General features: G+C 40.0%; 1 protein-coding gene across 2 annotated transcripts; it reads right to left on the bottom strand.

The window, feature by feature from the left end:
• Positions 1–229: 229 nt before the first annotated feature.
• Positions 230–15,054, bottom strand: crispld2 (cysteine-rich secretory protein LCCL domain containing 2). Of its 2 annotated transcripts, none has more exons than XM_087838907.1 (15): positions 14,839–15,054; positions 12,271–12,670; positions 10,732–10,850; positions 8,874–9,006; positions 7,615–7,730; positions 7,117–7,217; positions 6,852–7,034; positions 6,708–6,768; positions 6,537–6,603; positions 6,094–6,224; positions 5,927–5,970; positions 5,734–5,806; positions 4,978–5,053; positions 3,734–3,864; positions 230–2,057 (listed from the first exon to the last, which is right to left on the bottom strand). In XM_087838907.1, exons 2-15 carry the CDS (start codon positions 12,538–12,540, stop codon positions 2,006–2,008), a joined length of 1,557 nt encoding a protein of 518 aa, XP_087695033.1. In that variant the 5' UTR covers positions 12,541–12,670; positions 14,839–15,054; the 3' UTR covers positions 230–2,005. The 2 variants fall into 2 exon arrangements, with proteins under 2 accessions (XP_087695033.1, XP_087695042.1); XM_087838916.1 differs by having other exon boundaries at positions 12,271–12,629.
• Between the last annotated feature and the right edge of the window lie 1,248 nt (positions 15,055–16,302).

Here is a 16,302-nt window from a genome sequence, read left to right as displayed (position 1 = left end):
TAAATTGGAATTACAGGATGATTATAGTCATGCAGACAGACTTCTTTCTTTCTTTCTTCTTTCCTGTATTATTAAGACCCTATTGGCAGATTATGTGTAAGTCCGTGAGAAGTGATCCCTATTTGTGTTGCTCGCTCCGCCCATTGTGCTTGTGCCCACAAGAAGCAGAGCCAGGTTGTGAACATGGTCAGTTATATTCTTCCAAAGATAATGGACAAATCCTGGGTGGCCTGGATCTAAATTTCATTCATAATTCATGTCACACAGATTTTAGTCCAACATTGAGGCCAAAGTACATTTAATACAGTTACAAGATCTTATTAAAATACATTTCTTTGCAATCTGCACGGGCATTGGTTTCAACCACGTTACTGTGGACACCAGTTAAAGCCAGACTTGTAACATTTCATGGTCATGAAGTCAGGACCTTATGTAGCTAAGAGTAAGCAAAGGGTTGCTTCACTTTTCTGGATATGGATATTATCCTTTACTTAGTAAAGCGGCTCATTCTTCAAATATTATTGCTCACAAAGACACACAAAAATCACAAAATAACACCCATGATGCGTAATGATTTCTGAAATATCATATTTGACAAGACTTTTTAATTTAAAAGAAAAAAAGAATTGTGTACATTGGGATTTGTAAGACACTCGATTTTCAAACTGTGCAAAAAGTATAGAAGGCATCCTAAACCTGTATAAACGCAATACATCCAAGACAATTGAAACAAATTCACACAATTACTTAATTTTAATCTTACTGTATAAAGATGATTCAAAAACAAAAATATTCGTATTTACAGATCCCACAACTTTACAAAACCTTTAGCGTTTTCGACAAAATTCCCACATAGAAAAGATCTAAATACTAAGCACAGCGATAGGACTGAGGTAGGATAAAGAGACAGGAAGTTGGAAAAGAAGAAAACCAGCAGGTAGGTTAAACAGGCTAAATGGGATGAAGATGGGTACAGAGCAAAAATATTAATCAGACCTGACCAAACGCAACCGTGCTTTAATCCACTATGGTGAGAGATATTACACTTGTCTCCTGTGTGTTCTGCACAGTGTTAGTGTCAAACCTTCACAACACTGTCCAGTCTCTAAACAAAAAGCACTCTTTGTACCTGAAACATGCAACACATTCAACGGTCTCACGTGGGAAGGGGGGGGGCATTTAGCATTTTCATGAAATATATTTATTAGAAAGAAAGAAAAGAAGAAAGCACTAAGCAGTTAATAAATATAAATTGGGATGTTACTACTTATTATTATAAGTGCACAAACTGTCTCACCTACATCAGCTCTCCATTAACCGAACACCTCCACATGGCAGGCACTGAAGCAACACTAGTCTTCTATTACTTCTCTCCAGCAGTGCCTGCTGCCTTTATACACATTCATTTTGCAGAATATTTGTATCTGCTTCAAAATTTCTGGTCAAAAAAACCCAACAAAACATCTTTGCTCACACTAAACTTGGACTTCACTGCTAAGGATTAGAAAAGCAATGATGAAGAAGAAGGCTATATATTTTTTAAATGGCTAGAACTTAAACATGTTATTATTTCTTTGAAAACAAACAAAATATAATATATTCTGTACACAATGATTAAATACAGTGTGATCTGGATACATTCCTGTGTATGAAAAACAAATGACACTTGTAATAAGAACACCAATGTAAACATATTGCTTTTTGTAACTCAAAACTTCCAGCACCAGCTGTTCAATGCATTTTTTATAATATATTTATAAAAAAAATTCTGTATTCACAGATTATGTAAGTCTAAGAAAAGATGAAGAAACATGAAGGACTATCAATGTGTTGGATGAGTGGATGGATTTTACTGTATGACTACTGTTTGTTAACTGAGTGGGGAAAGTTTCTGTCAGTCAGATGGGACAGACAAACAGCCATGGCATCAAAGCTATGGGCACTTTCTTCTCTTCGAGAGCAGCTGAGGTGACTCTGTTGGTCTTCAGATTACTGAACTTAAGTCTCACTGCCTCACAGCAAAGACTCGGAAGGATCCTCCCTCCATGTTGCTTCTGCTGCAAATGGACATGACAAAAAAGTGTTAATTTTATCACTACACCATGAAAAAGCATGTTTTTTCAAAATTCTGAGAAGCAGATTTCAGAAGCCTGATCAAAGGTGAAGGAGCAAATGTGGTATAATCTTGCTTTCTTGTGAGTTTATGTGCTCCTTTAAGTCAAATGAGACCCCTCCAGTTCCTCAACCAATCAGAGCCATCAAAAGCACACAGTCATGGTGCACATGATACATTAATGGGGAAAAGGACACATTTGCTGAATCACTCATTGTATTTATATTTCTGTGACTGAATCTTCCAATTACCTTATGTGTTGAACTGGGCGGCTGTAATTTGTTCATTAGTGGAAATATCTCAAAGTCTTGCCATGCTAGATAATCATGATTGGTCAGTGCAACTGGTATCTAATCACAGATAATTGTCCATATAGGAAAGCACTCTAAGTGGCTGACAGCATTTCCAACCTCGAGTAATTGGATAGGATGTGATTACTTCCCCAGCAATCCAAACTGCCCACCCTGCCATGATGTTGGCACATGGCACAGACTCTCTCTCAGCCATCTACTGACCTCCTATCCGAATGCCCCGAGTGAAACCTTCACAGCTCTGCATTAGATTTCAGAGAATAAGACTTGGCATGCTTTTGACCATTCAGCACTTTGCACACTCAATTGAAATGCCTGAGTAAAGTAAGCAAAGGTCCCATGTGTGGGCCGTCCACACACCAAACCACACCATTACTCTTACAACCCCATATGCCACTAGAACTGGCCACAAGGGCTTCTTTGCCTGAGCTTAGTCCACTGGAGCCGGCCACAGATGTGAGACTGATTTGAGAAGCATGGTGTGCATGCAGGGAACCCACTACTTGCAGTATTACAGTGCACATAAATCAAGATAGGGTATAGTGAATAAAAGCACCTTTCTCTGGCATATTTTATAGTCTCATTTACAGCTCCAAGGTGTAATGGTTAACACATTCACCTTAAACACGACAGATTCCCAGTTTAAGACTGGGAGGAGACACAAACCCAGTCTCATGGGGTCTTGAGCTAATGTAATCTCAGGTCTGGTCCTAAACCTGGATAAATGGAAGAGATGTATCAGGAAAAGTATCCGGTGTAAAATTTGGGGCCAAAACAGACATGTGGACAAATCCAATGTGGTGCCCCCATTCGAAATAAGGGAGCAGCTAAAAGTGCCTTGTTCTATTTCAGACTCTCTTGGACAGTTTACTTGTCTAAATTTCAGCAAGCTTCTGGTTTTTATTTCAGTTGCATTTGACTTTTTGGTGACTACACTTTATACAAAATTTGATATAAAACTCCACATTCGATTAACTTTCATTTGATTTTTATTAAATTAACTCCTCCTATAAGAAACACTAAGAAACTCATCTCTGTACAGCTTACAGTTTAGGGAATTCTCATAAGGGACATTTCTCCAGACAGGGGAGAAACATGTGTGCCTTTTTACTATCCTAACTCCCCCCCTGACCTCCAACTAGTGGTGGCAGATGGCTGCCCCTAACAGAGCCTGGATCTGCCGAAGCGTTCTCCCTGTTAAAAAGGAGTTTTTACTCCTCGCTGTTGGCAATTGCTTGTTTAAAGGGCTACATTTTAAACATAGTTGTCTGGAATAATAGTAATCTCTAAAATCCCTGTGGAGCAGTACCTTTCAGATTGGATGCCATTTTTCAGAATTCCTGTGTAGCTCTTTCTCTTGTCCAGAGGCAAAACATCAACAAAGCCGCCATTGGGTTTGATTACGCCTGCATGGATGGCCGCTTTGCAAATGCTGGAGTTCTGTGAAGAGAAGATATGGTGAACCTGAGAGAGGATTTAAAAAGATGGAAAACCACTTTTTCACTGTGCAAACATTACTTCAGTTTAATAATTGTTTAATACAGCATAAAATATATTTTACAGAAAGACGTCAGCAACCACACTTACACACACACACAGACTCAAGGAGTAGAGTCCGAGCCAGTATGGCTCCTGCAAAACAGACCATGAGCTCTTATCAACAGTTTGGAGTACAATCAATCATTTCTACTCCAAACATAGATCAGACTGTCCATACACCCTACCAGAGATTGTAACCAGACAGTTTATGCCTCATGTTTAACCAACATTCAGCTTATACACCACTGTGGAAACAGATGTGGGTGCCTCAGATTGCAAAGCATTCCTGGGTGCTGGACATTTGTTATGAGTCAGTGTGCTTGTTTCAGGACCTCAGAGGACCTGTGATCTGGTTAAGAGTCAGTTTCATCAGTGGTTAAGCTCTTTAAACCCAGCATTGACCTCATGTAAATTCACAGATTAGCGGCTCTAAAATAAACTTTGAAAGTAACATAAAAGCTTTTACATTTTACATCTGATATGTTTAGTCTGAAGGGCACTTTACAGTGTCCTCTCCACTGTAAACACCTTTTTAAGTCACTTCAGAGGGATATTCTAAACCAGTCTTCCTAAGAGTATTTCTTTCTGTGTCTTCTTCAGTGAAAAAGAGGCACTTACTTTGAGATAATGCTTGAGTGGTAAAGCCCTATAGTGTCAAACACATTCCAAAAGTCTGCGGTTTGTCTTATCATTACTCTAATTCTCCATGATCCTATGATTCAGCTGTTGTTCATGGCCATGCAACATAATTATGCAGACATAATCATTCAGACATCTCCCCGTTTTTGCTGAGGAGGCCAAGAAGTTATAATAAACAATCAGCTAATTATTATTATTTTTTATTCCTACCATCCCAGCATTACTGGAATAAAACATACACTTTAAAAGCACATAAAAGTACACACCAGCAGGTAGGTCGTGTATTAGTTGCACAAACTGAAACATAAATTTACTTGATTGTGGTTTATTACCCCCTAATTCAGAAGATACAGATTGGAAGCTAGTGTTACTTACATCTGTGTAAATCTTGTTTCCAATAACAGGCGACCAGTATGAGGGCTGAGCCTTGCAGTTCTCTGGACAGAAGACTCTGAGAAACAAATTGCACTTGAGTATAAATCTGACAGACAAGAGTCATAGAAAGATGTTTTGCTATGGGGGGGTTTCTTCAATAAGTGGTAATATTTTAGCACTTTCATTTAGCATTCCTGTATTCTCAGTTAACAGATGTAGTTGGCAAAAAGACAAACATTTACATTTTATTTTCAACTGCATTATATTAAATTCAAAACTATTTATTTGCTATGCATACAGTGCTGTGCAAAAGTCTTGGGCCACCCCTCCCACCCTTCTTCATATTTCGCTTCCAAGGAGCCAGACTTTCTTGTTTGTTCTTGTTCTTGATTTTCTTTGGGCTGTTTTATCATATTTTCAGTCATGTCCTTTTACCCGACAATCTTCAGGGGGATATATTTATTGTTTGTTAAACTATTAATGTATGCTGAAGAATGAAGGTGCTCATACCAAATTTTGATTTTGCAGCTCATCAGAAAAAAAAATGTTTGCACAAGTTTCAAGAAACTATTTCCCAATTTCCTAGCAAAATATAAAGAAATGTGGGGTGCCTCAGAACCTTTGTACAGTAATGTAAATAACTAATACAAACACCTAGTGTCCATTTACTTTAATTTACTTTTTATCTGAGAGGACAAACATTAAATATGTCATCTACTGTTTTTGAGTAATCAAATGTTGGATGTGTGGTGACACCTTGGACAGTGTGAGTTTGGTTCTTTGTAAGGGCAGATTTCAGCCACTGTGGTGTAACAATCAGCTGTCATTTCTGTCACAGAGAGAGAGAAAAGAAAATCACTTAAAACTCTAATATATATCTGAAAGTAGTGCAAATCAGCACACAATCGTGACTCAAAGCTCCTCCGAACAAAAGCAGTGCTTCACTTACCTTTCACTCTGGCCACTGTGAAGCCATTTCCAGCTTTATATTTACTGTAAAACACATCAAAATTAGAAACCTGTAAAGCCTTCCGAAACCAAATTATTTCACGGTGTTAATCACAGAAGCAGGCACATTTGTTTCCTACATGTTCCCTTCAGAGTACATATATCTACCTGAAAGACTCAATGCCATTCTTTGTAGATCTGACAAAGAATGGTAACTTATCCATTCTGGAGATATCAATTAGTCCTCCGTTGTTGTCAATCACACCATGATGGATAGCAGCTCGGCAAATACTTGATTGCTGAAACAATGAAAAACAAACGCTGGGTGAAAATCCTGTAAAAATAGCAAAGCAAAACTCTTAATTCCATAATGCGAGAAAAGAATTTTAAAAAATGTGAAAACAACACTCATTAAATTAGGACAAATGATAAAACAGGAATTTTAGGAAAAACCTAATAGTTGGATGTCCTGAAGCCTATTTTACATACAGGATACATATGAGATATTATTTAGTGCCTTATATGTTGTCGTCCAGACTAAACCACGTTTATAGTCCCATTATAAACTGCTGCATGATGCAGTAAGTTTGTTTCATACAGGACAGACTCACCACATCATAAGTGACAGTTCCCCAAACTTTTCCTTTCTTTTGCACACAGTTAGCAGGACAGTTGAATCTGCATAGTCAGAAAACAAGTTGGCCACCACAGTGAGTGGATACTGCAAAGTGTGTTATCTTATTAAACTAATTTTACATGAAAACAGACCGAAATAACCTCACCTGCTGCAGGTTGAGCCACGGCACTTATCTCGCAGTCTTGTCTCACACTTAATATTGTGAGCTGCAAGGGAAAAAAACATATTAAAAAGTGTAAAATATTAAAATTCATGATGATTTTGATAGGTATACAGTTGCTATAGCTACCAAGAAAAGTGCTGCTGGGAGTTTTTGAAGGCGTTGTCCTGGGATTAGTGTTCTTGGGACTGGAGGGTCTGGACACAGGTTTCTTTGGAGCAATAGTTTTAGGTCTGGCAGTGGTACGGGGTGGCAGTGGGACCTGAGGCTTCTCCACCTCGTTCATGTCTTCAATCTCTGGCTGCTGAGAGTCTGTAAAAGGACAGATAGGGTTCAGCTTGGTAACCAGTTTAATGTTAAAATGACTGAGTGAAAATCGTGTGGGTTCGCTCACCTTTGTAGCAAAGGTTATTTCTGCATCCTCCTCCATAGCTTGGAGGGCACTGGGAACAAGGTCGGCCATGCTGGTATGGGGCCTCTCCAATCCAGTTGCCCCTGCAGAAATTTTGAACAATGGGTGTCTTGAGTAAGGTGGAAATTAACCATGAGTCAACGTCACTGGGTTCGTGACCTTGTAGGAAAAACACTCCTCTTTGTCTCTAAGGCAATTACATCGTATAGTCTGTCTGGAAAACAAACTCCTACTCTGCTCTTATTTTCTTTCCCCGTACTTCATAATTACTATTTTTACTCTGACTTCTGGAGGAATTTTAATGGCAACAATATGTCATATGAATGTTTTGAACAGCTAGTGTTTCTTATCTACAGTACAACTATATTAACAACTCAAAATGCAGCTTTTGTGAGCCCTGTAAGGAGAAGGTATGTAAACAAGAGCCTGGAGACCAGAGGTGTTAACGATCAGTACAGCATGGAGGAATACTGATCTTACTTTGGGGAATAGTTGCACACAAGGTAAACCGAATTCTCCCATATTTCTCCCCACACGTTCATCCTTGGGCACACGTGCACAGCGCAGCCCACTCGGTTAGTAGTTGCCCACACCAGCTGTAAAAGGGGAGGGGAAAGTACATGGCAAACATTAGCACGTACAATTTCCGAAAGGACACACAGAAAAGTAAACAGTTGATCTTGTAACCTAGATTTGTTGCCTCTCTTTCCTCACAACCGATAGGTCCACCATCATTCCAGAGGAAGCGCCTATTTAGGCAGTTATAACTAATGAGGCCTTTGGGATTTCCAAGTATTTTCATCATCCAGTTAGAAGGAGGAAATGTCAGTTTTTAATATCTTAACTTGGAAAGAAATTCTCCAAGCCCCAGAACTGTCCACAGTAAAATAACACAGCTCACGAAACGGAAAGCTCCTGCAGTGGTGTTGCAGATGAATGATGTGCCATTTGACAGGGAATACAAGACATCATATTTGAAAGCGTCTCCAAGCTTTCCTCCCAAACGTGCACTGTCCCCCTTCAGGAATGTTCAGTGGAAGCAGTGAGTCAGCTGGTGAGCGCTGGTAATCCAGGACAGTGCGATTAAAATGTGGTTTGACTGCCTGGACTGCACGTGTATCAGCACTTACAGAGAAAAGGTGGTGATGCTCAGACTTGGCATTGCCCACTCTGCAGCATCTTCAAAAGAATCCAGGTCAAATGGTGTGGCATGTCTGGTGGGATGAAAATGACTACCAGATGGCAGCGATCAGGTTTCAGGGAGGAGTCTAAATGTTTCTGTAAACTCATCCCAACATCCACAAAGTAATGTCTGGGGAAGGATGAGGCAGGCTCATTCATTCCTGTTTCTTTTGAGTGTCTTTCTTTCTTTTCTTTTTTTTAAAAAAAACAAACTTTTTTCTGTCCCTTCTCTTGAATTATTTGCATCAAGTTATCAAACTTTGCAGGTTCTTGTAGTAATTGATCAAGTTAAGAGCAGGTTTATAAGTTACTGCTCAGGGATTTCTTAAAAGAGCAGTCCACCAGCTTAAATTTAAACTGTCAGACTGCCAATGCAGCAGATGGTGCAGTGGAAATTTCATGTATTCTTTTTACTTGTCCAAATATGGTGCCTACATTACCCACATTCTGACTTGACCACCAACACTTAAGTCAGAGATTCAGTTGTGTTATGCTATGCAGAGTTAATTGTGGGCTTCAAACAAAGATGACAAACTTTTTCCTTGTATTTGTCTCACCTGGGTGTAATGAGTGCACATTGGCCCAGAGCAACGTTCTGGACACCAGGGATTGCACTCATGAGGGTAGGGGTAGGTGTAGTCCTTCACTTCATCGTACCAGGATTGGACGTGGGAGGCAGGTGAACGGTATCTGTAGGATACACACACACACACACACACACACACACAAACAGACAGTAGGCTCAGTCACAGGGTACCAGGGGCAAAAGGGAAACATCTGGGGTATCTGCCAGGTGCTTTGGCTAGACTTGAGAAACTACATGAACCTGCCTTGCTCTACCCACCGCCCTCCCTTTTGTCCTCAAATGATGAGTCTGAATATAACCTGGCACACGGAACAGCAGTCTGTTCCCTCCGTAACAGAGGGAATCAAATCAAGCTAAAAGACAACAACACAAAGAATTAGAGCAAAGCTAAACACAGCTTCCCAGTTTAACAAATCAATTCTAGCTCCTATTATAAACATCTCTTTTTACGGTGTTGAAATGTGCAGAGCTTATAAATGGAGAGCAGAGGGGGAGTGAAAAAAATGACTCCGCATCAGGGTTTTTTGGCACAGGAAGAAAAGAAGGGAGTAGGAAGGGGGAATGGGTTTGTGAGAATGAGGGCAGATTCCTAGAAGGGCACCTGCTGCGATAGCCATACACTATTAAACACAGAGGCCTACTGTCTGATGTCCACTTGGACACACACACACAACCTCATTCATATCAGACTCCATATGAACAAGGACTAGCAATACCTATGGTTCATGCACTGACACTTTTGTTATAGTTTAAGTAGCTCAAGTACAACACTCATCACTTTTGCTTAGAGTTGATGATAATCTCTTATAAGGAAGTTTAAGAGTCACTTGGTACAAAAAAGCCACAAGAAAACTGCCACTCAGTTAAAGTTCAGATTTGTAGCCTTCAGAAAAACGATTGCAAATCTTCTTAAAGGAGCATTGGAAATAAAGTTGCTCTTAATCCATATAGTAGCTGCTCAGATTTTTTATTCTGGGCTAAAAATGGTGGACTGACTGACTAACAATTCCACCGTGCTAGTCCTAGAGCATGTTTAAAACTCCTGTTGATCAAGCAGCCACCTTAAACTCATACAAACCCTTTTTAGTTTAACTTAAAACGAAAACTGCACAGTTGAGAGGAGGAGTGGGATTATAACTCCCTTGGATTTTGCCAAGACTTAATATTAGGGGGCATGGCCATGTTGATTAACAGCCTCCACTGATTAAAGTCTTTTATCTGTATTTTGCTTAATACAAATTACCCAGCAAACATGGCTGAAAACCAGGTGTTATCCCCTTCATGAAAACTGGTCGCAATAAGGTGAATGAACCCATGTAGAACACAAGCCTCCTCACGCTCTTACAAAGTGAGAAATAAAGTTTTGACTATTGCAAAAAAGGAATTCATTGCTTTGTTTTGTTTTTTGAACAGCAAGGTAATGTGGTCAGTACATGGTTGTCAACAGATGGCTAGCATCACTAAAAAAAAAATTTTTTTTTAGCCATTTACAGTTTTTTACATCTAAATTCCAGTTTATTTGTTGTGTAGTGAACTTACCTTATTTTGTTTAATATATACATTATATACACATTTAGATGAACTTTCTCTTGCCAGAAATTCTAATAAGGACGTCCACACATCTCAAATGGACATAAAAAAAACATCCATGACATCAGTTAGATGGTTATTCAACCTCAAAGGTGGTCGCATTCCTACAAATGTCTAACAAATAATCTACAAAGTACAGAAGAGGATGAGATCCAATGATTTTTTCTCAGATTTTGAAAAAAAGTCATTATCCAAAATAAAGCAATAAAATATTCATATTTAATAAGAATGTGTCTCACCTGCCCCAGTGAACTGCCAGGTTTTGTCCAATAGACATGAGCAGGTCCTGAGGTCCATGGTCCCACTGACACTCCTCTGCCCACTGAGTGGCAGATCGCTCCAACTCATCATCCCAAATCTGCATGCATATAAAAAACAATCATTCATCACCTGCTGTATCAAGTGCAATCCACACTATGCTTTCCTTCCCTCAACCTGCTCTTCTGCTCTTGCACTTCCTTCTCTCCCATTAAGCTGAAACTAAGCCGCACACAAGTACAACATTATCCTTAGATGGTGACATTTGAGCGGAGCTCCTGGGGCCTGGCCTTGGTCCACTACAAATCTCCAGCAATCACAGCTGAATTATCCACGTTTCCTCAGTGGGATTTATTATAGCAGTGGACAAGAGGGTGGAAAACAGAGAAGATACCTGACTCCCACTTTGGAGGGGGCACTGTGAAGTGACTGAACACTCCATACATCATGGCCCCTCAAAGTACATCCCTTCAGTAAATTTCCAGCCTTTTGGTGGTCGCTAAAACATGCACACACAGACAGCACTGTAACTCCAAACACCCTTACACTAACACAAACACATCCACTGCCTGTTCACTGGAATTTGAGAGAGCAAAGACAGTCTGCAGACATTTTCCTCCACAGTGTAACCACACTCCAGAGAGACACAGGCCACCACTGCTTCTCTCAACTTCATGGTGCACGTGGTTTTCAATAAGCTTATGTGTGTCTCCACAATAATCCCTCTCCTACTTTATGTATTAATGTGCCATGCGGTCCCTTAATTTTCCCGGTTTCCAGCCTTATTCTCCTTCCTCTTTTAACCAAGCCGCATGTGCTGAGCTGTTTGCAGGTAGGACAGAGTCAGCATTATTATCCTCCCCATAAAAGTGTGGCACAGCAGACTGGCAGTAGTTCAACATCTTGACTACATGTTTCCGTTTCCAGCAGAGAGAAAAGATTGTTTTTATTACAACAACACCACTTTTTGTACGTCAACTAAAACCCTGATTACCAACCTCATTGGTGCTGCTGACAGATGAAAATTACCTGAGAAGCTGCTATGTTTATATATCATTATATATATATATTATATATAATCCTGTGTTCATATCATTTGAGTATATATGTCATATATATGATGATACATGGTAAAAGATCTGCTTCTCTTACTTATGGCTCTTTGTGATGTCACTTAGAAGAGATATTCCTTATATCGTGATCTCAGGCACAACCTGACTGTGAGCACAGAAGCCCCGCCCACCTACTGTTCAACTCTTGTGTTTGCAAGGTAAAGCCAAACACATGAAGGTTGGCATAAAGAGAAGCTTGTTTCACACAGTGATTAAACTGATGAGCTGAAGAAGGTTCAATATAAGGTAAATAAATGTAAGACTGAACTGTGAATTCTGCAAAACCACTCAAGTAAAGCAAATAAAAAAAATCAAGTGCAAGAAATAAGTATAACAGTTTTTTTCCAGGGTAAAGTAAAATGTTAGCTTTATCTGCATGATAATACTGAAATAGGTCAATAATCTTACCATGTATTCCATGTTTGAAGCGGTGGGGTAAACCCCACCCCTCAGCTTGTTGTGCAGCTGCAGGATCTCCTCACGGTCTGACCAGAGGATGGCTCGGCGGGTCCTGTTACCAGCTGTGTTGCTGGTGCCTTTCTGCTCTGCTTCCTCCTCATAGCGGCTCAGTAGCTTCCTGAGCTCGCTGGAGTCTGGCAGGAAGAGGGAAGCCGAGTCTCTGATGCACAACAGCACGAGGACGAGGACAAGGGGCCAGGTCACTGTAGCGCAGGTCATCCTGACACTTGAGCTGCGTAGTTTATACTTTATGACTAGACAGCAGCTTGTGGATATAGAGAGGCTCCTTTCACAGTTCCAGATAAAATCTGCAGGGTTGAAATGACGATTCAATGATGGTTTCCTTCCTCTGTGATTCAAGAAAATGAGCAGATTACAAAATATGGGCACACACACTTCCCAAACTTAACTAATATAGGAGGCACTTCTACTAAAGTTGCAAAATAAATGCACACACCTAGAAACGACTGCACAGCAAGACTCTTCTTTAATATCTGTCTCTCTTTCAGGTTGTTTTTAGTTGATAACTCTTCAATATTCCCTTTGTATTGCTATGTGTTATAACTCCTACTGATGAAGAGGTGGTGATGGGGAGGAGCAGTAAAATAAAATTTCCTAACTCAAAGGTGGACGTTTTTTTTCTCTGCAGTTCTGCTTTGTGTAAGTTCGGCTTTTGGCCATCTTATGACTGTTTTACTATTTGGGCCAATAGACTCTGATGCAATCCAAAATAACTGCCCTGCAATAACAACATTTCTTTGAGAAGCTTCTGAATGCTTTATTTAGGCCAAAGTATAAAAGAAATAATTCAATGTTCATTTTTGAGGCTATGAAGGTGTTTTTGTTTATTTGCAGTGCCATAAAATATACTGAAAGGTGTATGAAACAGATATTGGCCACAGAGTTCAATCAACCACTCTCATATAGCATGAACAAAATTACAATCATAAACTTCCATTAGATTTATCTGATAAATTGCTGATTCTTTGAGGCATTTTGTTTCCTTTTCAGACACTGTGATGTGTACAAGATCAGCTTGTAACATATTGTGACATTAAATGCTTAAATGATCATTTTTAGTGGCCTCAGTCTTAATGTATGAGGAGCTGTCTTATTCATAACAACCTCAATTATTTGACCATAAACATTGATATGACATAAAGTGTCCCTAATAAATTAGTTTTATATTCATGACTAAAAGTGTATGAAAAAGTCTGTGTACATAACCCACCTGGACCTAGTGCACCTTAATTATATACAACATCCATCCTGTATCACTCCAGTTATTTTAGCCAAGCCAAGCAGCACAGTGAGATCTGCTGAGGGGGACCTGAGTTAAAGCTGACCACTTCTCACTCAGCTCTCATTAGGAAAAACACTGCATTCCTCACACATATTAGGAAGGTTCATAATATTGTGTAACTGACTCTTTACCTGACCTCGCTCTGAAAGGCAACAAGGTGGAGGCAAGACGTCCAAAACTAAAGCTAAACCAAATATCCCTAAGTCATAAACTTCTAGAAAGAGAGAAGAGCAGTCAGTCAGGGTGATCAGAGAAGAAAGGAAAAATAAACCAGCTCGCACTGGTTGCTCTTATCCTTGAATCCCTTCACCTCTTTCCCTTTGGCTGGAGATGCAGCCTGAGGTCTGGCATCGGCTCTGTGTCAACATGCTGTGCCAGCTCAGGGAACTGTGAGCCAACAGGCAGCCCAGCCGCCACACCCTTCTTCTTTCCCTGTGCCCCGTCTTCACACTGAACCTCTACCAGCTTCTCTGTCTGGGCCCTTCTCAAGGCTCTCATGAATTCGATACCAGAGTGACAGACAGAGGAGAAAACCTGAACGCACGTACGTATTGACATCTCGTCTATGTAAACTTGACTCCTTTTTCAACTTCTGGAGCTCCTATCTGATCCAAAGAGGGACTGACCTCATCTCCAGCTCACCACGAGGCTGAATGTAAACAAAAACACATGCCATAATGTAGATTCTATCATTTATATAACTTTTTGCAGTTACTTGAAATTTTTGTAATTTGCAATTACTTTTTTAAATTTCATTTTATTGTTTTGGGGGTTTGGGCTTTTCTTTTTCTTCTTCTTCTTCTTCAGAAACCTTAAAGGTCATCATTAAGTAAGTTATTTCTTCTGTTATATTCTGGTCCCAGAACTCTAAAATATAGGCTTCCATAAATGATATATAATCTTTTGATCATATCGATAACCTCCAAATACACTTAAAAAGCTTTGCTCATAAGGTTACTTCCTGCACATAGGGTTTCCATTATGCTACGGCACTTTCCGGGCTGCAGACACTGAAGACCGGTGTCTCGCTAACATCAGAGTTACAATGTGTCAGAAGTTTATATCGCGATGTGAGTGCATGAATAAATCTGCAGCAAATCTCACCAGGTGGGCAGTTCTGCCTTTCCTGCTGTTGCAGAGAATGTGCATTCTAAAATACGGGTTGTTTCGGAGAAAGAAAGAAAGAAAGAAAGAAAGAAAGAAAGCGTGCTCACCTCTCTGTTTCTTTGTTAGTATCCAGTAGATTGAGTATTTTCGGTGCAGCTTCCTCTGAGCGCCGGAAAGCTGTTAATTCTCTTATGAGAGGAGCAGGCTGCTGCTATTGGTGGTGTTCCCGGGGAACATAGAGACTGTGTAACTCCTGAGCAACTCTGAGAGCCTTATATAGAGAAGGAAACCCCTTAGGACCAGAGGAAAAAATTAGTGTCTCTCCCCACTCGCCAGCTTCCCTTAAGCAGACTATGTTCTTGGCACACAGAGCGCACAGTGCGCAGACTAATGTCAGGAGGACATTTACAAATATTGTAAATCAGCGGTCTGTCAAAACAGCCAGGAGCAGGCGGTGGGATTATAATGAGCCATTTACGTTTGGCTTAGATAAGAAAAAACGCTTCAGAGGAAACAAGCGCATAAGTGGACCATCAGCAGTTATAACAAACATGACGAAATTGAAAGGAAAAACATTTTATGCCTACGCCAATTCCAGGGTCATTATTATATCTCGAGACCACACACGAGGATCGATAAGTTGTAATTATTGGATTTGTGGTGGTTGATAAATAATTTGCCGATGCTTTCTGGATTAGTTCATCCACCACTGTCCATTGGCTGGAAGTATTTTCTGCTAGGTCATAATTTGCATATAAATGCCGGTAATTCACTGTTATTAAAAGACAAAACAAATAGTGCTGCTACCATTTAAAAAGAGCCATCAGGTCATTGTGAGGATAATTTATCTCTTACAGCTCTGCGCAAAAGTCTTGAGCCACTCTCGATTTTGTTATATTTTGAAAGGAAAATTGGAAATCGGTGAAGCGATTTGCTGAAACTTTATTTCCATGGTTGTTTCCATGGTAAACAACCATGGAAATAAAGTATATAAGACGCATGTGCGTTTCGTAAGTGCCTTAATGTCAATCTTTGGTGTGGCCACCTTTCGGCACAGCCTGGACGCTCTCAGGCAAGCTTTCTTGTAATTTCTTTAAGTAGTAGTAGTTCTCCAGGCTTCTTGAAGGACACTCAAAGTTCTTCTTGGATTCTTTTTCTTGGCTGCTTTTTGTTCTTTGTCAAGATGATCCTACACTACTTCAGTAATGCTGAGGTCCAGGCTCTGGGGAGGCCAATCCATGGCTCATAGTGATCCATGTGTGTTTTTCTATCTATCTATGTTTTTACTGCAGTGGCAGTGTTCTTGGGATCATTGCCATACTCAAAAATTAAACCACTGTCAATCAGATACAATCCAGATGGCTTTACATGTTGAACAAAATCTTATGTTACTTTTCTGTGTTTATAATTACATCAGTTTTGACAAGATCCCGAGCAATATTGGCAAAAACAGAGCACCAAATCAGGACAGAGCCAGATAAATCTTTAGACCCGACACTTCTTGCGTCCTCTACTTCTCTACTTGACAGTTTCCTAATTTTTTTTCATGGCACAGAACGCCAAGGATATGT

Source organism: Neolamprologus brichardi, chromosome 1 (assembly GCF_056152115.1).
Source record: "Neolamprologus brichardi isolate AB-2024 chromosome 1, ASM5615211v1, whole genome shotgun sequence".
Lineage (NCBI taxonomy): Eukaryota > Metazoa > Chordata > Actinopteri > Cichliformes > Cichlidae > Neolamprologus > Neolamprologus brichardi.
This window is presented reverse-complemented; position numbering and strand designations above follow the sequence as displayed.